Source organism: Eupeodes corollae, chromosome 1 (assembly GCF_945859685.1).
Source record: "Eupeodes corollae chromosome 1, idEupCoro1.1, whole genome shotgun sequence".
Classification (NCBI taxonomy): Eukaryota; Metazoa; Arthropoda; class Insecta; order Diptera; family Syrphidae; genus Eupeodes; species Eupeodes corollae.
Genome location: NC_079147.1, coordinates 294,188,131 through 294,208,206, shown reverse-complemented (window position 1 = coordinate 294,208,206; position 20,076 = coordinate 294,188,131). Strand labels below are relative to the sequence as shown.

Sequence of the window (20,076 nt, the reverse complement as noted above, 5' to 3'; positions counted from 1 at the left end):
ATCTGTGGTAGCTAGTATATTAATTTTGGACAGAGAACGGATAATAAACTTGACAGCTAGATGACCAGAGTCTGAAACAATAGCTGTGCAAGCGAAATTCCCAAAAGAAGGAATAATAAAAATGATGTTGGGTGAACAAGTAAAGAAATCGAGGGTCGAGGGTGTACTAGGGAATGTAGGAGTTGGTTGAGATATTATCTCAAAGGAGTGAGCGTGGGAGTAAGAGATGAGCCACTCAGAAATAGCTGCTTCTTGATTGTTGTTTTGGGAGTCGAGCCATAATTGGTGGCGGGCATTGAAATCGCCGCCGGTTATAAATTTAGAATGGTTTTGGCAGAATGCGTTTAGTAGATTAAGGTCATGCTTAATGTCCGTTTGGGAAGCGTTACATCTATTTTAAAGGGACACAAGGAGAATATTCTCATTGTTGTTCAAAGTGTGGACTACGCAAGTCACTTCAAAGGTGGTTAGACCGGGAAGAATGAGTTAACTAAAATGGAAGTGCCTTTTTTAGTCGAAGTATCTCTATCCATTCGAAATAGAGAATTTTTCGAAAAATGGCCGATGCCTTGAGGCTAATATAGTCTCGGAGAGCAAAACGGCGTCGGGTTATTTATTTTCTATTCCCATAGCATAAGAGCGAAACTGATTTATGAGAATCAACAAGAACGAAGTTTTTCGTCTATATTACTTCAATATTCAGTGCGAAAAAGATTACTATTTTAATTTTAACGTTCTTTGATCGAGGTAAGACCTCATAAAAAGATAAAAACTTAATTTTGTCAGCTTTTTTAGTTAGTGGAGGGGGGTTGGTATTGCAGGTTGTGTATTTTAAATAATTTTAATAAACTTTAATATTTCTAACAATAAACACAATTTTTTTTTAATAACTAAATTTTCTGTGAGATATAAAGCAACTAATTTTTCTGTAGTAAGAACGGCTTATTTGAGAAAGCGCTTTTCATGACCAGTTTTACTCCTGACAGCCACGCCTACTTGAACACAGTCTAACCTGGAGGTCCAATTTTCGTCGACAACAACGCGCTAAATATTGACCTTTAAGTTGTCAATTGTTTTGATTTTGTCGACGTAGACTATCGAATTCTTATATTTCCACAGAAAATAGTTAACAGTGTTTAGTCGCACTATCTCGGAGGCCAATTCACAGGTCCGTTTTATAAGTCTAAGCACATGGTACATACTTTGAATTTTATGAAAAATGAATCGCACTTAAAATTTTATAAAAAGTACTAAGGAGCGTAGAAACAATATTTCAAAAAAACATGTTGTTGGAATTTTTTAGTCTTTCGGCGGAATTATTTGTATGATTTAAGTAAAATTTGAGTTTGTTAAATTGAACTATTCAAAAATTCATGCGAATTACAGATTTGATGAGAAATATTTGAATATTACTTTAAAAAAAAAACATACGTATGCCCACGATTGTGCAATTAAAGTGTTTGATGTTTCCCTATTTCTTCGGAATCATAACACATACAAAAATCAACTTATGCAAATTAAATAAACCCCTCCATTTATTTCTGATAAAAAAGTGATTTTATGGACTATTTATCAATCATATAGAAACAAAACTCCGTTATTAAATTGACTACATTATTTACACTGCATAAGCTTCCGCAAGTTTATTATAAAACTCGTATTATGCATCAGTACCTATAAAAAATACTCTCATAATAAATTACGTATACACCACCAAGAGCATATTTTACAAAATTGAATCCCTTCAAGCTTCAATAAAGTGGCTTAATTTGACTTATAGCTATTTTGTAAAAGCAATAGCAAGCCATAAGCATTCAGTGTATTTCATTGTTCATTGCACATTCTATAGTACAGTACATATTTTTAGAGTACAAGTACTTATCTATATACTTAGGTAACTCTATAAAATGAGGTTCCTACATAAACGTATGTAGAAGTAGATTGAAGTTGCAATATTTCTGTTTCAGAATAAATTTTATATTATACTCGATATATTTTTGAATTAGTTACATCCCATTGAACATTGAAATAAAGTCAAAAAATCTGCATGCGGACTTGTTTTTACGGTACATTAAATTCTGAATTTAATGTGAGAAGCATATAGAGTGAGTGGGATGATGTTTTGCTGTTTTGCGTTGTGTTTATTTTATGCTTTTAGATGAGTACTATTGGTTTGCCATTTACAAATTACATTACAGTTTTCTGTTTCTGTTTATGAATTTACATAAAATCAATTTCTATCAATTTTTGTTATTCTGAGGTTTTTTTAACAACATACGTTTCAAATTGATTGAAATAAAAGCTTGTTTAGGTACCTATTAAAAAAGCCAATATTGAATGTATCAAAACGTAGTTTATTTTAATGTGGTGGAAAATAGTTTTGAAACTTGTTATTTTCTAGGTTGAAATTGATAAAATTGATTTAGACATGAATTTACGCACATCCTTTTTAAAGCAATAAATATAGAAACAAAACTTTACAAGTTTTCAGTTCAAATCATAAATTTAACGTGTTTCGTTTTTAAAAACAGAGTTTTTTCAACTAAAATTTTTTGAAGTTTAAATACCTTATGGTAAAAAGGGTTTTTATATAAGATATTGATATTTAAAAGCAAACAAACTTGCGGAATTCCATATTAAATTTCTTGAATTATTTGTATGGCATTAGGATGCACTTAATATTTTCAAAGAAAAAAAAACTAAAGGTGAAAACCCTTTCAAAAATGTCCATTTAATTAAAGTTGAAAGCCGAAATGCTTAAATTGTGCTTATTACTTACAACATTAAAACTATACTGAAACGAAATAAAAATAAGACTGACAACCTTGTTTTTGCACCAAGTTTGATCTGTATCATAAGCAATCTCTGCAAAATGGTGAATTTTCGTCGGGATTTTTTTCTTTTAATTCTTCAAACCATTAATTTATTTTTTTCGAAAAGAAGTGATTTCGGATCTTAAGAATGATGATATTTCCCCCTTGTCTCTGAAATTTCACACAAAATTCAGATTTTTTTTAATTTCGAGATAAAAAGTCGTTAAATATCGAGTAGGATAGAATTCCCATACATTTTTAATCAAATTTTAGAAAACATCGTAAACTTCAAAGACTTATATTTTGAAAACTATCAGTTTTATCAGCGCTTGTTTTAAATGACACTCCTTTCTTAAGAGCGATTTATAAAACCAATTTGCTGCAAGCACAGTTTGCTGTTAGTTCGATGCTGCCAATAAGTGACTTGACTCCTTCTATGCTTGAAAGCGTAAACGATTCTATGGGACGAATCTTCTTTTGCTCACGTTCGGTTGCTAGAGTACTTAAAGATCTTGACATTCACGAATCCCTTGGCCCGGATAGTATCAACGCTATTGTTCTGAAGAGGTGTTTATCAACGCTGACAAAACCACTGAATATTGTACAGGTCTCTATCCTAGTGGATGGAAAACGGAATTTGTCCAGCCTGTTCCTAGAAAGTCCTTCTTAGCCTCTAAATATCGTCCAATGGCACTTACAACCCTTCTTTACAAGGTCATGGAAAAGCTGATCAATGTTCAGCTTACGAAATATCTTGAAGAACAAAAGCTTTTTAATGATCAGCAGTATGGAATTCGTACCAATAGGTTCACTGGTGATTTCATGGTTTGTCTTACGGAACAGTGGAACAAATGTTAACATCCTTTTGGAGAAAGTAAGATTATTCCACTTGATATTTCAAAGACATTTGATAGAGTTGGTAATGAACCAATGGTATACTTTAGAAACGTCTTTATTCGTCCGAGTTTCACTTACTGCTGACTTAATACTAAGTTACTTACTAGAATGTATGTCAAAGTACACATCACAACACCTCCCACTTAATTTTACTAAATAGTATCAGTACAAAAATTTTACATTTCTCATTTTTTTTGTATGTTATTCATTTCATTTATAAATTATATTTAGTTCATATAGCTTTAATTCATATTTTTATTTTGTTGTTAAATATTTAATATTTCTTTAAAAAAATATGAATTGTTCACTGTTGTATAAAAAATAAATATTCAATTTACAATCAAAATTTAAAAAAAATTCAGTATTCATAAATTCAATTTATAACAATAATAGTAAGTTAAACCCTGGACTGTGAGAATTTTTTAAAAACATAACTGAACTGTCTGTTTTACAGCTCTGCCATATCTGGTTCTATAAGAACTGTTGTCGACTTGGTCATTTTTTGTTGGAGAGTTATGTGACGTTGTCATTTGTTTGATTTGTTTGAGTATTGCTGTTGATGTTTTCTGAATTTTCATTTGATATAAGTTTAGTTTCTGAGTGTTAATGTCAATCAAGTTCTTCCGATAAATATTTCCCGTTTCATCCTGAAGCATATATGACCTGGGGCTTATTTGAGGTGATACTATTTTTCCCTTATACCATAAATTATTTGGCTTCCTAAATCTGATATGTTCTCCTTTTTTAAAACCTGCTCTCTTTTTGGCAGTTTTATTATAATGTTTTCTTGATTTTGCTTTATTTTTTCAGAAATGTTATGAATTATTTTAGGTTCTAGTAATTCTTTTTTATCGGTTACAGAGTTCTACACAGCTTACTGAACAACATATGAGAGGGTGAAGCTCCTATTGAATTTATTGGGGTATTACGATATTCTAGTAAGGCATGATACAATTCTGTCATAGACTCCTGAGATTTTCTTATATTTTTTGCTTTTCCGACAAATTTCTCTGCGAGCCTATTGGCTAGTGAATGTTATTTTAAATTAGAGTTGTTTTGACAACTCGAAAATATTTTGGAATTAAATGGGTTACTATCACAAACAATCTCTTCAGGAATTCCATGAGTGCAAAATAGATTTTTTTAATGTTTTATGATTTCTTGCATACTTTTATGTTTTAGTTCTAAAATTTCAATCCATTTGGTTAAATAATCTCCTATGACTAAATAACATACTGAGCCATATTCCATTATATCCTTTCCTAATTTAAAAAAATCTATAGCGTGGTATAGAATGAAATATTATTGGTTATTTTATGTTTTTTTCTACTAAACTTACTGCATGCATTACATGCAAGAATAAAATTTTCAACATCGAGGTTTATGGTTGGCCAAAATAATAACTCTCTAGGCCTTTGTTTTGTTTTTTGTATTCCACAGTGTGATTGATGAAGGCAATCTAGAATTTCATGTTTCATGCTGTCAGCTATTATAATTCTATTTTGAAAGAAGAGAATGCCATTTTCTAATGAAATATCACTTCGAATTTTAAAGAACGGTAGTAAACAACTTTAAATTTTCAATTTATCTTTTGGCCATCCATTTTTACAGTACATCATTACTTTGTTTAAAATTATGTCTCATTTAAGTCTTCGTCTTCATCACAAGATGAATCTTTATCAAATGACCTTGATAACAAGTCGGCAATGTGAAGATATTTACCGGGTAGAAACTCCACATTTAAACGGTATTTTAATAAATTGAGTCGCATTCGCTGTAGCCTAGTGCTGTAAGCTTTTGTCAATGCATTTTTAAATATCGAAATAAGGGGTTTGTGATCAGTATGAACTAACACATCCCGCTTATATATGTAGGAAAATAAAAGAGCGATGAATTTATTAATTCATTACAATTTAATATTTATTAGAAATTCGTTTAATTAGTATAAGAAAGTTGATTAAAAAAAGGAAATCGTATTAGTAAGTACGTATGTAAGTAAGTATTATAAGTAAACTGCTTGTTCTTTACTGTTTGACGGCTGGTTCGCAAAAGAGAAAAATTTTAATATTTTAATAGTCAGGTAAACTAAACGTAAGTGGCTTCAAAGATTATTTTAAAGAAGCAAATAACAAAAGAATTTGGAGATAGATAAAAGGATAACAACGTTATTGATTTAGGGTTGAAACAGAATGCAATGTGTCCCGCCTTCGACTCTACACCCGGCCATCCTGCTAATCGTTCGACTCGGACGATGATAAGTCTTCATTGCCATTAGTCCAAGGCTTCATAAACTCGCAACTGGTTCTTGTTATGTTTGGACCCTCTGAAGATAGTGAACACTTTTTCACTGAATACCTATTGCCTCTACCTTTGGATGTCACTTCGTAAGGTCCTAGAAAGAGAGAAGCTAATTTGTTACCAGTTACAAATTGTGTCCTTTTAATTGCAACAATGTCTCCGATGGCGTATTCTTGTGGTATTTTTCGTTTCTTGTTAAATGTTATTTTGTTTTCGGCTTGAATTTTTTCAATCTGTTGACGAACGTCTAATCGAATCTGCTCTCTGTTGTCACAGAAATTGTTTGTAAATTCTTGTTGGATTAGTTCTCTGATCTCCAGATCTTCTTTTTTGCGGATGGGTACTCCAAATAAAACCTCGAACGATGTTCGATTAATAGAACGATGGTAGGTGCTATTTATGGCGATTTGTACGCTTCCAACAAATTTGTACCATTTTTCTGGTGATGCGGCTGATAATCTTTTGAGAACTTCCAAAATAACACGATTTGCTCTTTCAGCTTGGCCGTTACTTCTGGGCATACCAGTCGTGATCAAAATATGATCGATGTTCTCATCTCTGCGGTAACTCTTAAAAACTTCTGAGGTGAAAGCACTTCCACGATCGGTGATAATACGACGAGGGTTACCGAACACTTGTTGCTGCTCCTTCAGTCTTCTTAGCGTTTCATCTGCTGCTACGGTTTTGGTAGGGAAAATCCATGTGTACTTCGAAAATCCATCTATAGCTGTTAAAATGTACTTGTACTGTTTTTGTGTAATGTCAATAGGACCTATATGATCCAAGTGGAGAGTGTCAAGAGGCTTTTCTCCTTTATCTAGTTGTTCTATGTAACCTTCTTGTTTTCCACATTTGCGATTAGCTAAAATACACTTAACACAGCTATCTATGCAACTCTGGATCTTTTGTCTTAACCTTGGGATGTAAAAATTAAAGCGAATGTTTTAGCAACACCAAAATGACCTTGTTCGTGTTTTAATTTAATAATTTCCTTTTCCATAGTACGTGGAATTACTAAAAGTTCATAACCTTTTTCTTCTTTAAATAAGAGCTCACCTTTTACTAAGAAATTATCGTACGCCTTCTGCTTAAGAATTTCCTTTATGGACTTTATGAAATCATCTCCTTCTTGGTTTTTTCTTAACCTTGTCAATAGCTCAGGTTGCACTGCATAAACGACTGGATATCTACTCAAGGTATCGACGTGTGTCATGCGCTTACCCGGTCGATGCTCTACGAAATAATCGAAATCTTGTAAGTACATTATCCATCTACTTACGGAACTTGGTAAATCCGTCTTTGAAACGGTTTGTCGAAAAGCGATGAAATCTGTGACTACTCTGAATTTTTTTCCTTAAAGGTAGACTCGAAATTTCTCACATGCTTTGTAGACGGCATACACTTCTAGAATATAGGAATGCGTTTTCTCTTCTGCCGGAGAATTCTTCTTGCTGTAGTAAAATATAGGATGCACTTTTCCGTTGTTGTCTTCTTGCATTAGTACGGCACCTATGCCCAGCTGACATGCATCCGTGTGAATTTCTGTTGTGGCATCTTGTCTGTAAAGGGCGAGAAGAGGGTTATTAGTTAATGCATTTTTCAATGCTGTGAATGCTTGTCACTGAGATGTGCCAAACACAAATTTAGTCTCTTTTCTTGTCAAATCTGTAAGAGGTCGAGCCATTAGCGAACACCCAATTATGAATCGACGGAAAAATCCACTAAGGCCAAGAAATGCTTGGATGTCTTTTACTCTTTTCGGCTCAGGAAAGTTTTCTATTGCTTTAGTTTTTTCTAATGATGGACGCACAGTTCCCTTTTCGATAACATGACCCAAAAATTCAACTTTTCGCTGCAGAAATCTACACTTTGGCCAGTTGAATATGAGATTGAAATCTGCTGCAACTTTGAGAACCATATCCAATTTTCTTAAGTTTTCCTCTTCAGTTTCTGCCCAAATAATAAGGTCATCCACGTAAACTTCTAAGATTTTCTTACTTACCAGTTCACGAAAAATGGAACGTGAAAGTAGCCGTTCTTTAAATCCAATGTAGTGAAGACTGTAGCATCTGACAAATTATCTAAAACGACGTCAATTAATGGAAATGGAAAACTGTCTCTAATAGTCTTAATATTTAATTTTCTAAAATCGATGCAAACTCTGTGCGATCCATTTTTCTTTTTGACGACGACGACTCGACTACAATAATGTGAATTAGAATAGCGTATCACACCTTCATTCAGCCATGTTTTCACCTGCTGCTTAACCACTTGCTTTTCGGTCAAGTAGACTGGAACTTCATCGTCAAGCAATTTGTTCATTTCGATGGGACAGCGTTTCGTTTTAATGGGAACATAGTTTTGTATTCGGCGATGAATATCTTCGGCGTATTTCAGTGGGACTTCTATCTCTGAATTTTCGTCAATGGCAACTTGCATCATTAGGTTTTCGGGTTCTATTTCATGAAAAGTCGGACCATTTTTGTCTAAAACCGTCTTCGCTTGTGAAATTATGTCATTTCCAATTATGGCTTCAAAACGAGAAGGGGAGATTTGAAACTTATGTGGTCGACAACCACATCTGCATCGAAACTGCCAATAGATTGAGACTTTGCTGATTCTAATCCCACAGGTTTAATTTTGGTGTTATGCAACTGTGTTTTCCCTAATTTTTTAAAAGCGTTTTCTCTCAAGAGGGAAACCTGGGCACCCGTGTCGATCAATGCTTGGAAAGAGAAATTATTGATTAAAATAGTTTTGCAATTTGGCACTGATATTGAATAAGTTTCCTTTCGTACGTAACCTGCATTTTTAGTACACGTGTTAGACATATGGCCTTTTCCATTGCACATCGTTTCTTCCATACCATCTTTTCTCTGATGATCTCTAGCTCCACAATTGAAACAATGCGCTGAAGAGCTCCTGCCGTTGTTCTTCTCTAAGAATGATTGATTTTGAGGTCTTGAGCTTCTGTTGTTGCTGCTGCTGCCACCGAAACTGCTGCTGCTCTCACTGCTACTGCCGAAACCGCCAAAACTTGTAACACTTATTTTGTATTTATATTTTTCGTGTATTTCGTAAAGCTCTTTTAACTCAGAAATTGTTTTTGCGTTATATAACATTACTTTATGCTCTTCGCGCCCTGGAATACCATTTATAATGTAAAAAATTAAAGACTTTTCGTCAACGTCTGCCAATTGGCTAATTTCTTGGATTTTATAAATATATTCGCGGAATTTTTCTTTTTTTGCATTCTTCGACGTTGTAATTGATTATAAACGTCAGCTTTGCACACTTTTGACTCGAATTCACTGCTGAGCTTAGCTTTGAAATCTTCATACGAGGTGCACACACATGTTCTCATAAAGCTTTGTGCGGATCCTCTTAACTGTTTTTTCCCAATTATATATTTCTCTATGTCACACCATTGCATCAATTTAGAGAGTTCTTCGAATTCTTTAAACCACGATTTTACTGAGAGATTATCGTCTCCGCTGAACTTTGAAACCAAGTTGTCTATGTCCTTCACAGAAATTCGACATGATGTACTCGCTTCGTCACCTTCAGTTTTTGCATCGTTCACTGGCATGATTACTTCTCTTGTTAATTCTTCTGCGTCTTCGTACCCGTCTTCTAAACTTTCTGAACCCTCTGAATCGTCTTCTTTATTTTTTGTGTGCCTTCTTAAACGAGCAATCAATGTAGCTTTGTTACCTCTTGTGTCCAACGGTAAACTAAATAATTTTACATTTAATTGTTCGACGGTCAACTTATTAAGCATAATCAACTGAAAGACTAATTAAATAAGTTAGTTGAGCCCCCAAATATGTAGGAAAAGAAAAGAGCGATGAATTTATTAATTCATTACAATTTAATATTTATTAGAAATTCGTTTAATTAGTATAAGAAAGTTGATTTAAAAAAGGAAATCGTATTAGTAAGTACTTGAAATAAATAAATAAATAAATAAATATGTAAGTAAGTATTATAAGTAAACTGCTTGTTCTTTACTGCTTGACGGCTAGTTCGCAAAAGAGAAAGATTTTAATATTTTAATAGTCAGGTAAACTAAACGTAAGTGGCTTCAAAGATTATTTTAAAGAAGCAAATAACAAAAGAATTCGGAGATAGATAAAAGGATAACAACGTTATTGATTTAGGGTTGAAACAGAATGCAATGTGTCCCGCCTTCGACTCTACATATATGTAATAATGAATTTTATTTGCGGCAAAAATTATGCCAAGAAGCTCTTTCTCTATTTGCGAGTAATTTTTCTCTGCTTCACACAGACTTCAAGGAGCAAAGCATATTACGATGCATCAGTTTGTATAGTAACTTTCTCATTTTCTTTGAACAGTTTTGAAGTTGTTATGTATTTGAAATTAGTTGTTTTATTTTTTTAAACTCGCTATCATGTGCCGATAACTATTCAACCTCAACATTATTTTTAAAAAGCGCTCTCATTCATCAGATAACTTTGGATGAGCGATGGACTGTCATGCGAGAGGTCTTGGTTCGATCCCTGATCCTAAAGTTTTTTCACGGGAACTGCACCTTGCGAGGATTTGACTAATTTTCCAAGAGTAATTCTTGTCATGAAAAGTGCTTTCTCAAATTTACCGATCGGATTCGGCTTAAAACTGTAGGTCCCTTCCATCCCTGACAACAATACTCGAACACAGGAATGGTTGAGAGTTGTCAGTCACAAGGCCCTAGTTCGCAGACAGACTGTTGCGCCACCCAATTTATTTATTTATTTATCAACTCTGTACTGGAATTTATTCATGTTAAATTTTACGTTTAAATGCCTTGCCCTGTCGAATACCTTTTTTAATGTTGCATCGTGTTCTTCGGCAGTTTTACCTATAACCAAAAAATCGTCAATATAGATAAACGTTCCCGGAATATTTCCAAATGTTTTCGTCGCATACTCTTGAAAAACATCATAAGCAACTATTATTCCAAACGGCAAGCGATTGAATCTGAAACTTCCAAATGGTGTACTAAATGTACATAGATCATTTGATTGTTCGTCAAGCTTAATTTTCCAAAATCCCTGATTCATATCTAAGACTGAAACAATTTTTTATCAGAGAGCTCACAAGTAAGTTCTTCTAATTTAGGAACTAGGTATCCTTGACGAATTAGGGCTTTATTTAAGTCAACTGGCTTAAGATCCTCATTTAGTTTTTCAACAATAACGAGATTACTAACCCAGTTTTTAGGATGCTGTACTGGTTGAATAAACCCACGTTTAACAAGATCACCCAAACTTTTTGTATCTTTTTTTAAATGCCTAAAGCAACCCGATGAGGTGGCCTTGTAGTGGGAGTAATGTTTGAATCTACATCTAAATGAAATTCTTTTGGGAAAAACCCAAGTCCCTCAAATACATCTTTATAATCTTTAATAAAACTACATCTTTCTTTAACATTCATAAGATCTATTTTTTTCGTGAGCCCAAAATCACGGCATGCTTGGAGACCCATAATTGGAACTGAATCTGTTTTGACAACGATATAATCTTGCATCAATGTTTGGCTGATATACCTACTATTGAGTCGCACTACACCTTCCGGAATTAATTTGTTTCCACCGTAAGTCTCAATAACTACACGACAAGGCAATATTCGTATGTTTTTGTTCCTATTCATAATTTAAGAATATTATAAGGTAAAACATTTATGGAGAAGAACCCGTGTGTCGAATTATCTTACCAGACTCAATATTATCGAACTCACATTTTTCTGTGGGCCCTGTAATTTTTAAGAAGTTGATAGAAAAAGTGAATTTCCTGAAAAAAAAAAACATTAGGCTTAGAGAAAAACCCTTCGCTGCGCAACATGATATTTCTAAGATAAGAAAACAAAAAAATCAAGAAGTGTAATGTTTAATTTAAATAAAATAACAGCATGCAAAATTAAAAACTTAAAATAAGGCGCATAGCCTTTAGGGTTATTTTTAATGCCAGGCTGAGACCAAATAAACAAATGACAAAATTTACATTAAAATCGTCAATCTTATATATTTATATATAACTTATATCAAAAAAAACTTTGGAACGAAATTAACTGTACTGAAATTAATGAAAAATGCAGCTAGGCCACTATTGCACTGGCCGCCCATTCCATTTGAAGTTAAGGTCTATGCAGCTCATTATATAAAGGTTTCCCACAATTGTTTATATCACATTAACACCGTACAAAATATTTTTTAATTAATATTTGATTTAATTATTTTAATTTCAGATGAACAGCTCTAATTACTAGAACGAATAATCATCACCATCATCATCAAATGAACATAGTATACTTAAATGCATTAAAAGACTTTTCTGATGTTATATCAAACCCATTAACACATTCCAAAGCACCTGGCAAAAGGCAAAACAACAATAAAACAAAATTAACAAACAAATATACATAGTTATACGTGTAGGTACCTTACTATATAATGGAAACGTACCTTCCCAATTCAACGGCGGAAGCGGCGGAAATATTTCCCATTACATCAGCAACAGAATCCGTTGCCATCACTAATGGCAATGGCAACAGCAATGGCAATGGCTGCACAGTTCCTCCACCTGTTTTCAATCCCAGTCATATTGGTATTGATTTGGCGGTACCTGAGTGGGAAGCTATATTGACTGCCCTAATCCTATCGATAATCATAGTACTCACCATCATCGGCAACATCCTAGTCATTCTAAGTGTATTCACGTACAAACCACTGCGGATAGTGCAGAATTTCTTTATCGTATCCCTTGCTGTGGCAGATTTAACTGTGGCACTTCTCGTTCTGCCCTTTAATGTTGCCTACTCAATTCTGGGCAGATGGGAGTTTGGGATACATTTGTGCAAAATGTGGCTCACCTGTGATGTTCTCTGTTGTACGTCATCAATTCTAAATCTCTGTGCTATTGCACTGGACAGGTATTGGGCCATTACCGATCCCATTAACTACGCACAAAAGAGGACCGTTGGTCGGGTTCTACTACTCATAGCAGGTGTTTGGATCCTGTCACTACTTATAAGCTCACCACCCCTGCTCGGTTGGAATGACTGGCCAGAAGAGTTCACCAGCGCCACACCCTGCGAACTCACCTCGAATCGAGGATACGTGATATACTCGTCGCTGGGCTCGTTCTTCATTCCACTCGCCATCATGACCATCGTTTACATCGAAATTTACATTGCCACTAGGAGACGTCTGCGAGAACGCGCACGGGCATCAAAAATCAACACAATCGTCACGATGAAAGGCGCCACTCCCGGCGGCGGCGGTGGTGGCGTTGGAATGGGTGGCAATAATGCCATTGGTGACTCAAACAATCGCAAGGACATACCAACCGTGCACCAAGACCAGGACTCCATTAGCAGTGAAACAAATGTCAACGAAGCTCATAATAATTCCTCCGATCAGGCGGCCATCAATCCCAAGGAAGCGCACAATGGCAACGAAAAGGCGGCGAAAAAATCCCGCCGTCCCAAAATCAAAGACTCCATTAAGCACGGAAAAAATCGAAAAATAATCCAGGAACGGCTGCTGCCACCGCCCGATACCAACCAAGAGATCTCCAATGTTAGTGATAATCCTGAGAATTCCTCCGAATCCGGCCCCAATGCCAATAACAGCGTGACCGTAAATTCCGACAAGCTCGAAAAGAGTGTTCTGGTGGAGAGCACAAAGGGCTCCAAGGCTCCACCCAAGAAGGCCACCGGGGTGTATCAGTTCATAGAGGAAAAACAAAAGATATCCCTGTCGAAGGAACGACGAGCCGCTCGAACACTCGGCATCATCATGGGTGTGTTTGTTATATGCTGGCTGCCATTCTTCCTCATGTATGTTATTTTGCCATTCTGCATGTCCTGCTGTCCGACCGATAAGTTCAAGAACTTCATCACATGGCTGGGCTATATTAACTCCGGACTTAATCCGGTTATCTATACCATTTTCAATTTGGACTATAGGAGAGCCTTTAAACGACTTTTGGGCTTACGGAGTTAAGGCAAATGACAGTAGGTGAATTATTATTATTATATAACTGTGTATATTCTTGGCTTATGATATTCAAATAAATACAAAAACAAAACAAAAAGACCGAACAAAAATATATATCTAACAAATTAAAAATAATTAAATATAAAAGATTTGTTAAATAAGAAGAAAAATAAATTAAAAAAATACAAAAATGTTGTTCTCCAGTTTTCTACTATTAAATTTTAAGACGAATATTTGTTTACTATATTTTATGAGAATACAATTAAATATAAATGTACGTAGTCGTGTAAGGATACAAACTACTCTATAGTTGTTTACAATAAATTTAAATTTAATATATTAAATAAAAGAAACAAGTTTTACTATGCTTAAAATGTTTCGTTTTTAGTTCATAAGTAGACAATTTATTTGTTATTTTAATGAAATGATTTATTAAAAAAAAAACAAGACCTTTTGAAAACAAAAACTCACGCACATTCAAACAAAACAAAAATAAAACAAATGTGGTGAATAAAACAAAACCAAAAACCTATAAAATACTGTATAAATTAAATGTTTAAAAACTTGAATTCTCAAGTATAAAAAATAATCTTAATATTATTATTAAATAATAAAAATATATTTCATAAAATATGTTTTCATTCAAATCAAAAATGTGATAAGAAATGTAAGAAAATAAAATGAAAAAATAAAATTAAATCAAATGTAAATAGTATACCTACGCCAAAGGATCAAAAAATTTAAACAAAATGAAAATAAAAAAGAGAAACCATTAAAGAAAATTTAATAATCGTGAAATAAAATTGTTTTTTTGAAATAAATTTGGGGAAAGGAAAATTAAATTTTCCTTAGAACGGTGAGTTTTAGCAAACATTTTAAGGTGTGTTTAGACTTTTTACACCTCACATTTCACTGAAGGTATTATGACAGATAATATGTCAAAAATTCAATCTTATGAATTCAAACGGTCTCCGTGTAAATTGAGCATTATGTTCTGATCACACTGATTTGATTTTCTTTCCTTCGGTTCGTAATCGGTTCGGACCCGGTTTCAGTTTGGGTGTATGGATAGGATATGTTTTTAGTTTGAATTAAGTTGTTGTGTTTTTAAAGTAAAAATACATAATATTCTTAATATCCATTTAAGCTTTTTTATGATATAATATATATGTTTTCCGGCTACAAGTACAGCAGTGCTTTAACTTCTCCTGGAGCAACAAGATCCTTCCATCTATCCCGATCCACAGCAACTGACCTCAGCTGTGGCCATGATTGAATACCTTGAGATCGAGCCTCCTTCAAAACTGATGGACTCCAAGTTGTCTTTGGCCTTCCAACGCGTCCATCACACTGGGGATTCCATTGGACGGATTGTTTTGCTATTTTCTCATCAGGTTTCCTCAGTGTATGTTGCTTGATGTCTACGTTCAATTTTTTCTGTCCGGTCCTATTCCACAGCTCAACATTAGATATGGTTTGCGGCTATCAAATCTTCAGAATAGAGCGCAGACAACGGTTAACGAAAGCACTGAATTGATGATGGATTCGAAGAGTTTCAACTTAGTGCGTAGCGATATTTTGCTAAAGTTCCACACACGAGAAAGGATTCCAAATGCACTACGGGTTTTGTTTATTCTACTGTTAACATCCAGGTCCGTTCCGCCATCGAGAGCTATAAAGCTTCCCAGATAATTAAACTGCTCGACCTTGTATGCTTTGGCTTTTGGTATTTACTTTGGTCTTATTTGCGTTAATCCTTAAGCCAGCCACCTCTCCATTCAATTGCAGCAAATGTCACATCTGATTTAAGTCTGCCGTGTTGTTTGCCTTGAAGCCTATATCTTCAGCAAAATCTATGTGGCTAAGCTTGTCAAACAGACCGATTGGATACCGTGTCTTTCATTTGTACCCACCGTGGCAGTAAACACATCGTCAATCGCCAACAAAAACAGAATTTTTGACAAGACATCTCCTTGTCTTACTCCTTGCAACACAAAACACCTTGCGTTGTTGTACGACTTTTTAATAACAGCTACAATTTTTTCAGGGATTCCTCGCGCAGTAAGCGATATCCAGATGCATTCACGATTGACCCGATCAAACGCCTTCTCAAAATCTACAAACATTAGGTACAGCGGTGATTGGTACTCAGATTATTGTTCAAGTATGATTTGCAAGGTGTTGATGTGGTCGGCACACGATCGGCCATTGCGAAACCCCGCTTGGTGCCTATTGAGGGTACACTCGATCCCGGACTTAATCCTGTCGAGAATAATAGTTGCCATTAACTTCGGAAAAACGGAAAGAACTGTGATACCGCACCACTTATTACACTTTTTGAGATTTCCTTTCTTTGGTAACTTTACAATAACTCCATCCTTCCAGTCCCCTGGGGTAAGTTTCACTCTGACAGACAGCCTGCACGAGTATAAACAAAATACGGGAAACTGCCTCAGGGTCTGTTTTCAAGAATTCTGCGGGAATACCATCAAGTTCAGCCGCTTTGTTTTTCTTTAGAAGATGTATCGCATAACTTATCTCTGCACTTGTTGGAGAACTGGTGTCAATACCCCTAGAAGATCTGCTCAGCTCATGTTGTTCAATTGTGGACTCAATTCTTATTCTTCTAATAAGCTGTGAGTGATTTATTTTAAGGTTGAAAAGGATCAAATAGGTTATCGCAAACTGGGGTTAATCAACGAGGGGAAACTTCCGGTTTTCAATTTAAAAATTGTTGCCTGGTAAGAGGCATGCTTTTCTTTTTCATGTTTAAAAGACTGCCTACGCCTTAGAAGCATTTAATTTTATATTCCAATCATTGAATAACTCTTGTGTTGTATTTAAATCAAATTGCAGGTTGGTTTCAATTAAGAAACCAACTGAGTCTGATTCGTAAATACAGGTATCGTCTGAAAAAATTATCTTTTCACAGTACCTTAAACTCGAAAAATCAGATGTGAATAAAATATATAAGATCGGACCAAGAACTGATCCTTGAGACACACGTGACAACAAAAATGTGAGAGTAATTTTCAAACAAATATGTTTATTCCGAATAGAGCTCCAAGACGCTTAGACAAACGAGGGGAACATTTTCTTAGTTAGCTTTTTTTCATTAAAAAAAACATTCTTTTGACCGACAAAGCTTACGACAATCGAATGTAAGACAAGAAACGTAAGAATGTTATACAAAACCAACCAATTTGATACTTTTATTAAGATATTTCATAGGATTCAATTTAAAATTTAAATATGGCAATAATGAATTTGGACAATTCTAATCTTTTGTTCAATCGAATTGAATTGAGTTGAATCATCTTTCTCAGACGGAATTAAAATGATAGTCATTTTGACTATCAAAAATATGTCGATTCCACCTCAGATTTTTAACACTTTTGAACGATTTACACGACTAATTTATCACCTCATATTTCTTATTATGACACAAACAATCGGTTAAAAATTCAATCATTCGCATTTTACTGACAATACCAGTGTTTTGTTGGAAAATCTATCAATAGTATAGTAGAACTTTACACGAATAACAAAAACAATATCCGTATTTTGAATACTACCGATAAAAGCTAAAGCAGAATCTTACTTTACTACTGAGTCTCGAATGGATTATATGTGATTTCGTTCTCAAATGTAGATACGATTGATATTTCATTCGTATCTCGATGGCTGTGTTCGTTGAGTAGTTGTGCATTTGGAATCATGTATTTTCCATTGGCAACAAAAAATGAATCTGTTACTGTTGATATTATTTAGTTTTGTTAATGAAAATGGACTAAATGGGCTCATTTTGCAAGAGAAAACAATAGAAAAGATAGTAAAGTTTTGCAATGTTTTCATCAAAAATTTCTCTGAATTTAGATTAAATAAATCTTTTTGGTGTTTCCATTTCACAAGAAGATTTAAACATGAATAAGTTTAACAGCACTTTCTAAACTGCAAATGGTGTTTTGGTTTCTTATGAAGTGCAAGTGAGATAGTTTGATTAGTGTTAAACAATGAAGAACTGAATAGTTCAGTAAAATATAAGAATACGCTACCTACTCCATGCGCAATTTTTTTTTTTTAATTTGATTAAAATAAAACTATATTTTTTGTACACAAACATGCAAATAAACAGACCATAATGCATTTTCTGTAAAACCAACTCCTCCACACAGGTTTTTCTTTACAAATTTTAAATCGACTCCGATCCCCGACCAGAATCGAGTCAAATCAAGCTCACTTCAATTCGATTCAGTTATATAAAGAATTGAAACGATCTTCAAGCTCACTTCAATACCACATGTTAATGAAGTAGTCTACGAACAAACCCCCCTCTTGAAGTTCTTATTTTATGTCAAAGCTGCAATTGTTAAATGAAAAATTTTTATAAAATCTCAATTTCCAGATGTTTTGTTACCATTTCTTCTTGAAAATTTTCCATTTTATAAGTTTTAGTTAGTCTTTTTTGCTGAAGTAAATTTTTAACTTTTGACATTTCTCGACGTTTCAAAGTCCCTAGAGTCGAAATAAAAGATTTTTAGAAAGATGTCTGTGCGTGCGTGTGTACGTACGTTCGTACGTTCGTACGTTCGTACGTCCGTACGTTCGCGACGTTTTTTTCGTCGTCCATAGTTTTTAGTTTGAATTTAACTGATGGATGTTTTTATGATTATAGACATGTTCAAATATTCTTAACTTTAATTTAAGCTAGCCTGTCAAATAAGTTATGAGTGATTAATTATAAACCTGAAAGAAATCTAATCTAGGTTATCCTTAATCGGGGTTATTTAACCGGGAGACATTTGCGAAACAGCAACAACAATATGTACAGATAAACAATTTTTGAAAACAAAATAACTAATGGGTCGTTCACACTTTTGACTGGTTTACACGATTAATCTGTAACCTCACATTTCTTATTATGGAATATAATTTGTTAAAAAAGGGTCAGTGCAATTTTTTTGTTATGCATATAGAATTTAAAGGTCCTCAAGGACTTATTAATACCCTATATATGTATGTTTATACTTATTTGAACACAGTGCAAGCGTTAGGAAAATAGGGAAGGATTTAAGAAGAGATACCGATGCAGACTGGTCTTAAAGTTCTGAATACCAAAATGGAGGGGAAAACAGGATTCGTCAAAGCATTTTACATTCTCGATGTGCGGTTAATAAAAGAATCTCTATAGTTGAGAGTACTTCCGAAATTGAAATCAAGGGTTAAAAAAATGAGTATGAGTATTTGATAAAATGTTTGTAGAAGTATTGGTAAAATATCGGAAAGGCATGAAACAATTTCCAAACCCCTTTTTTTGGATTATATCCAATAGATTTAAATTTTTGGGACACCAACCCAGATATGCGAGTTATATTCAAGCTTTGGACGAATGAAGGCTTCGTAAATTACAGTCAGATCAGAAGGAGTGAACAATTTTTTGCACCATCGGAGGAACCTTAAGCACCAAGCATCATTTTTGGCAATGTCGAATATGTTATCATTCCATAATTTGTGATCAGTGAGTGGCATTGTGGGTGGGTAACGCTATAAAGGCATGAGACAGCATTAAGTTTGTGATGCAGGGAATTCTACACGATCAGAATTTTATAAGCCTTACATACGCTGCCATTAAAGTTAAGCATCCGAAGGAGAACAACGTTAATCTAGAAACGAATATGAAAAGCTGAGGGCACTGCTGTCAGCGAAAGAGTTTCATGGATTAGAAGTGATAGAGAAGAGATCGTTTATGAATATTAACAAGAGAGTCGGACATAAAACGGAGCCCTGTAATCACTCAATACAATTCGAATTGTACCAGTGAAAAACATTGAAAAACCTAAGGCGTATGGCATGACAGTGACAAGAAATATTATAAAATATCCTCAGGCACAATTCTCATATGAGTTGTGAAGTAAGAAGGGATTTAGTATAGGCCTGAAATTAAGCACATATAAGATCCCTCACAGAGGTAACTAAACGGGGAAAAAACAAAGCTTACGAAACTAACACATAACTTCTATCAATAGCAAAGATACAAACTTTAAATTTGTGAAGGTTAACATTTAA

At 34.2% G+C, this 20,076-nt stretch overlaps 1 protein-coding gene across 2 annotated transcripts in view; it reads left to right on the top strand.

The window, feature by feature from the left end:
- The window catches only part of LOC129940526 (tyramine/octopamine receptor), a 239,966-nt gene extending 225,179 nt beyond the window's left edge, over window positions 1-14,787 (top strand). For both annotated transcript variants that reach the window (XM_056048891.1, XM_056048890.1), the window contains one exon: window positions 12,258-14,787. In XM_056048891.1, coding sequence (XP_055904866.1) covers window positions 12,463-14,016 — 1,554 coding nt within the window. In that variant the 5' untranslated portion in view covers window positions 12,258-12,462 and the 3' untranslated portion in view covers window positions 14,017-14,787. The remainder of the gene's footprint in view (window positions 1-12,257) is intronic.
- Window positions 14,788-20,076: the final 5,289 nt, after the last annotated feature.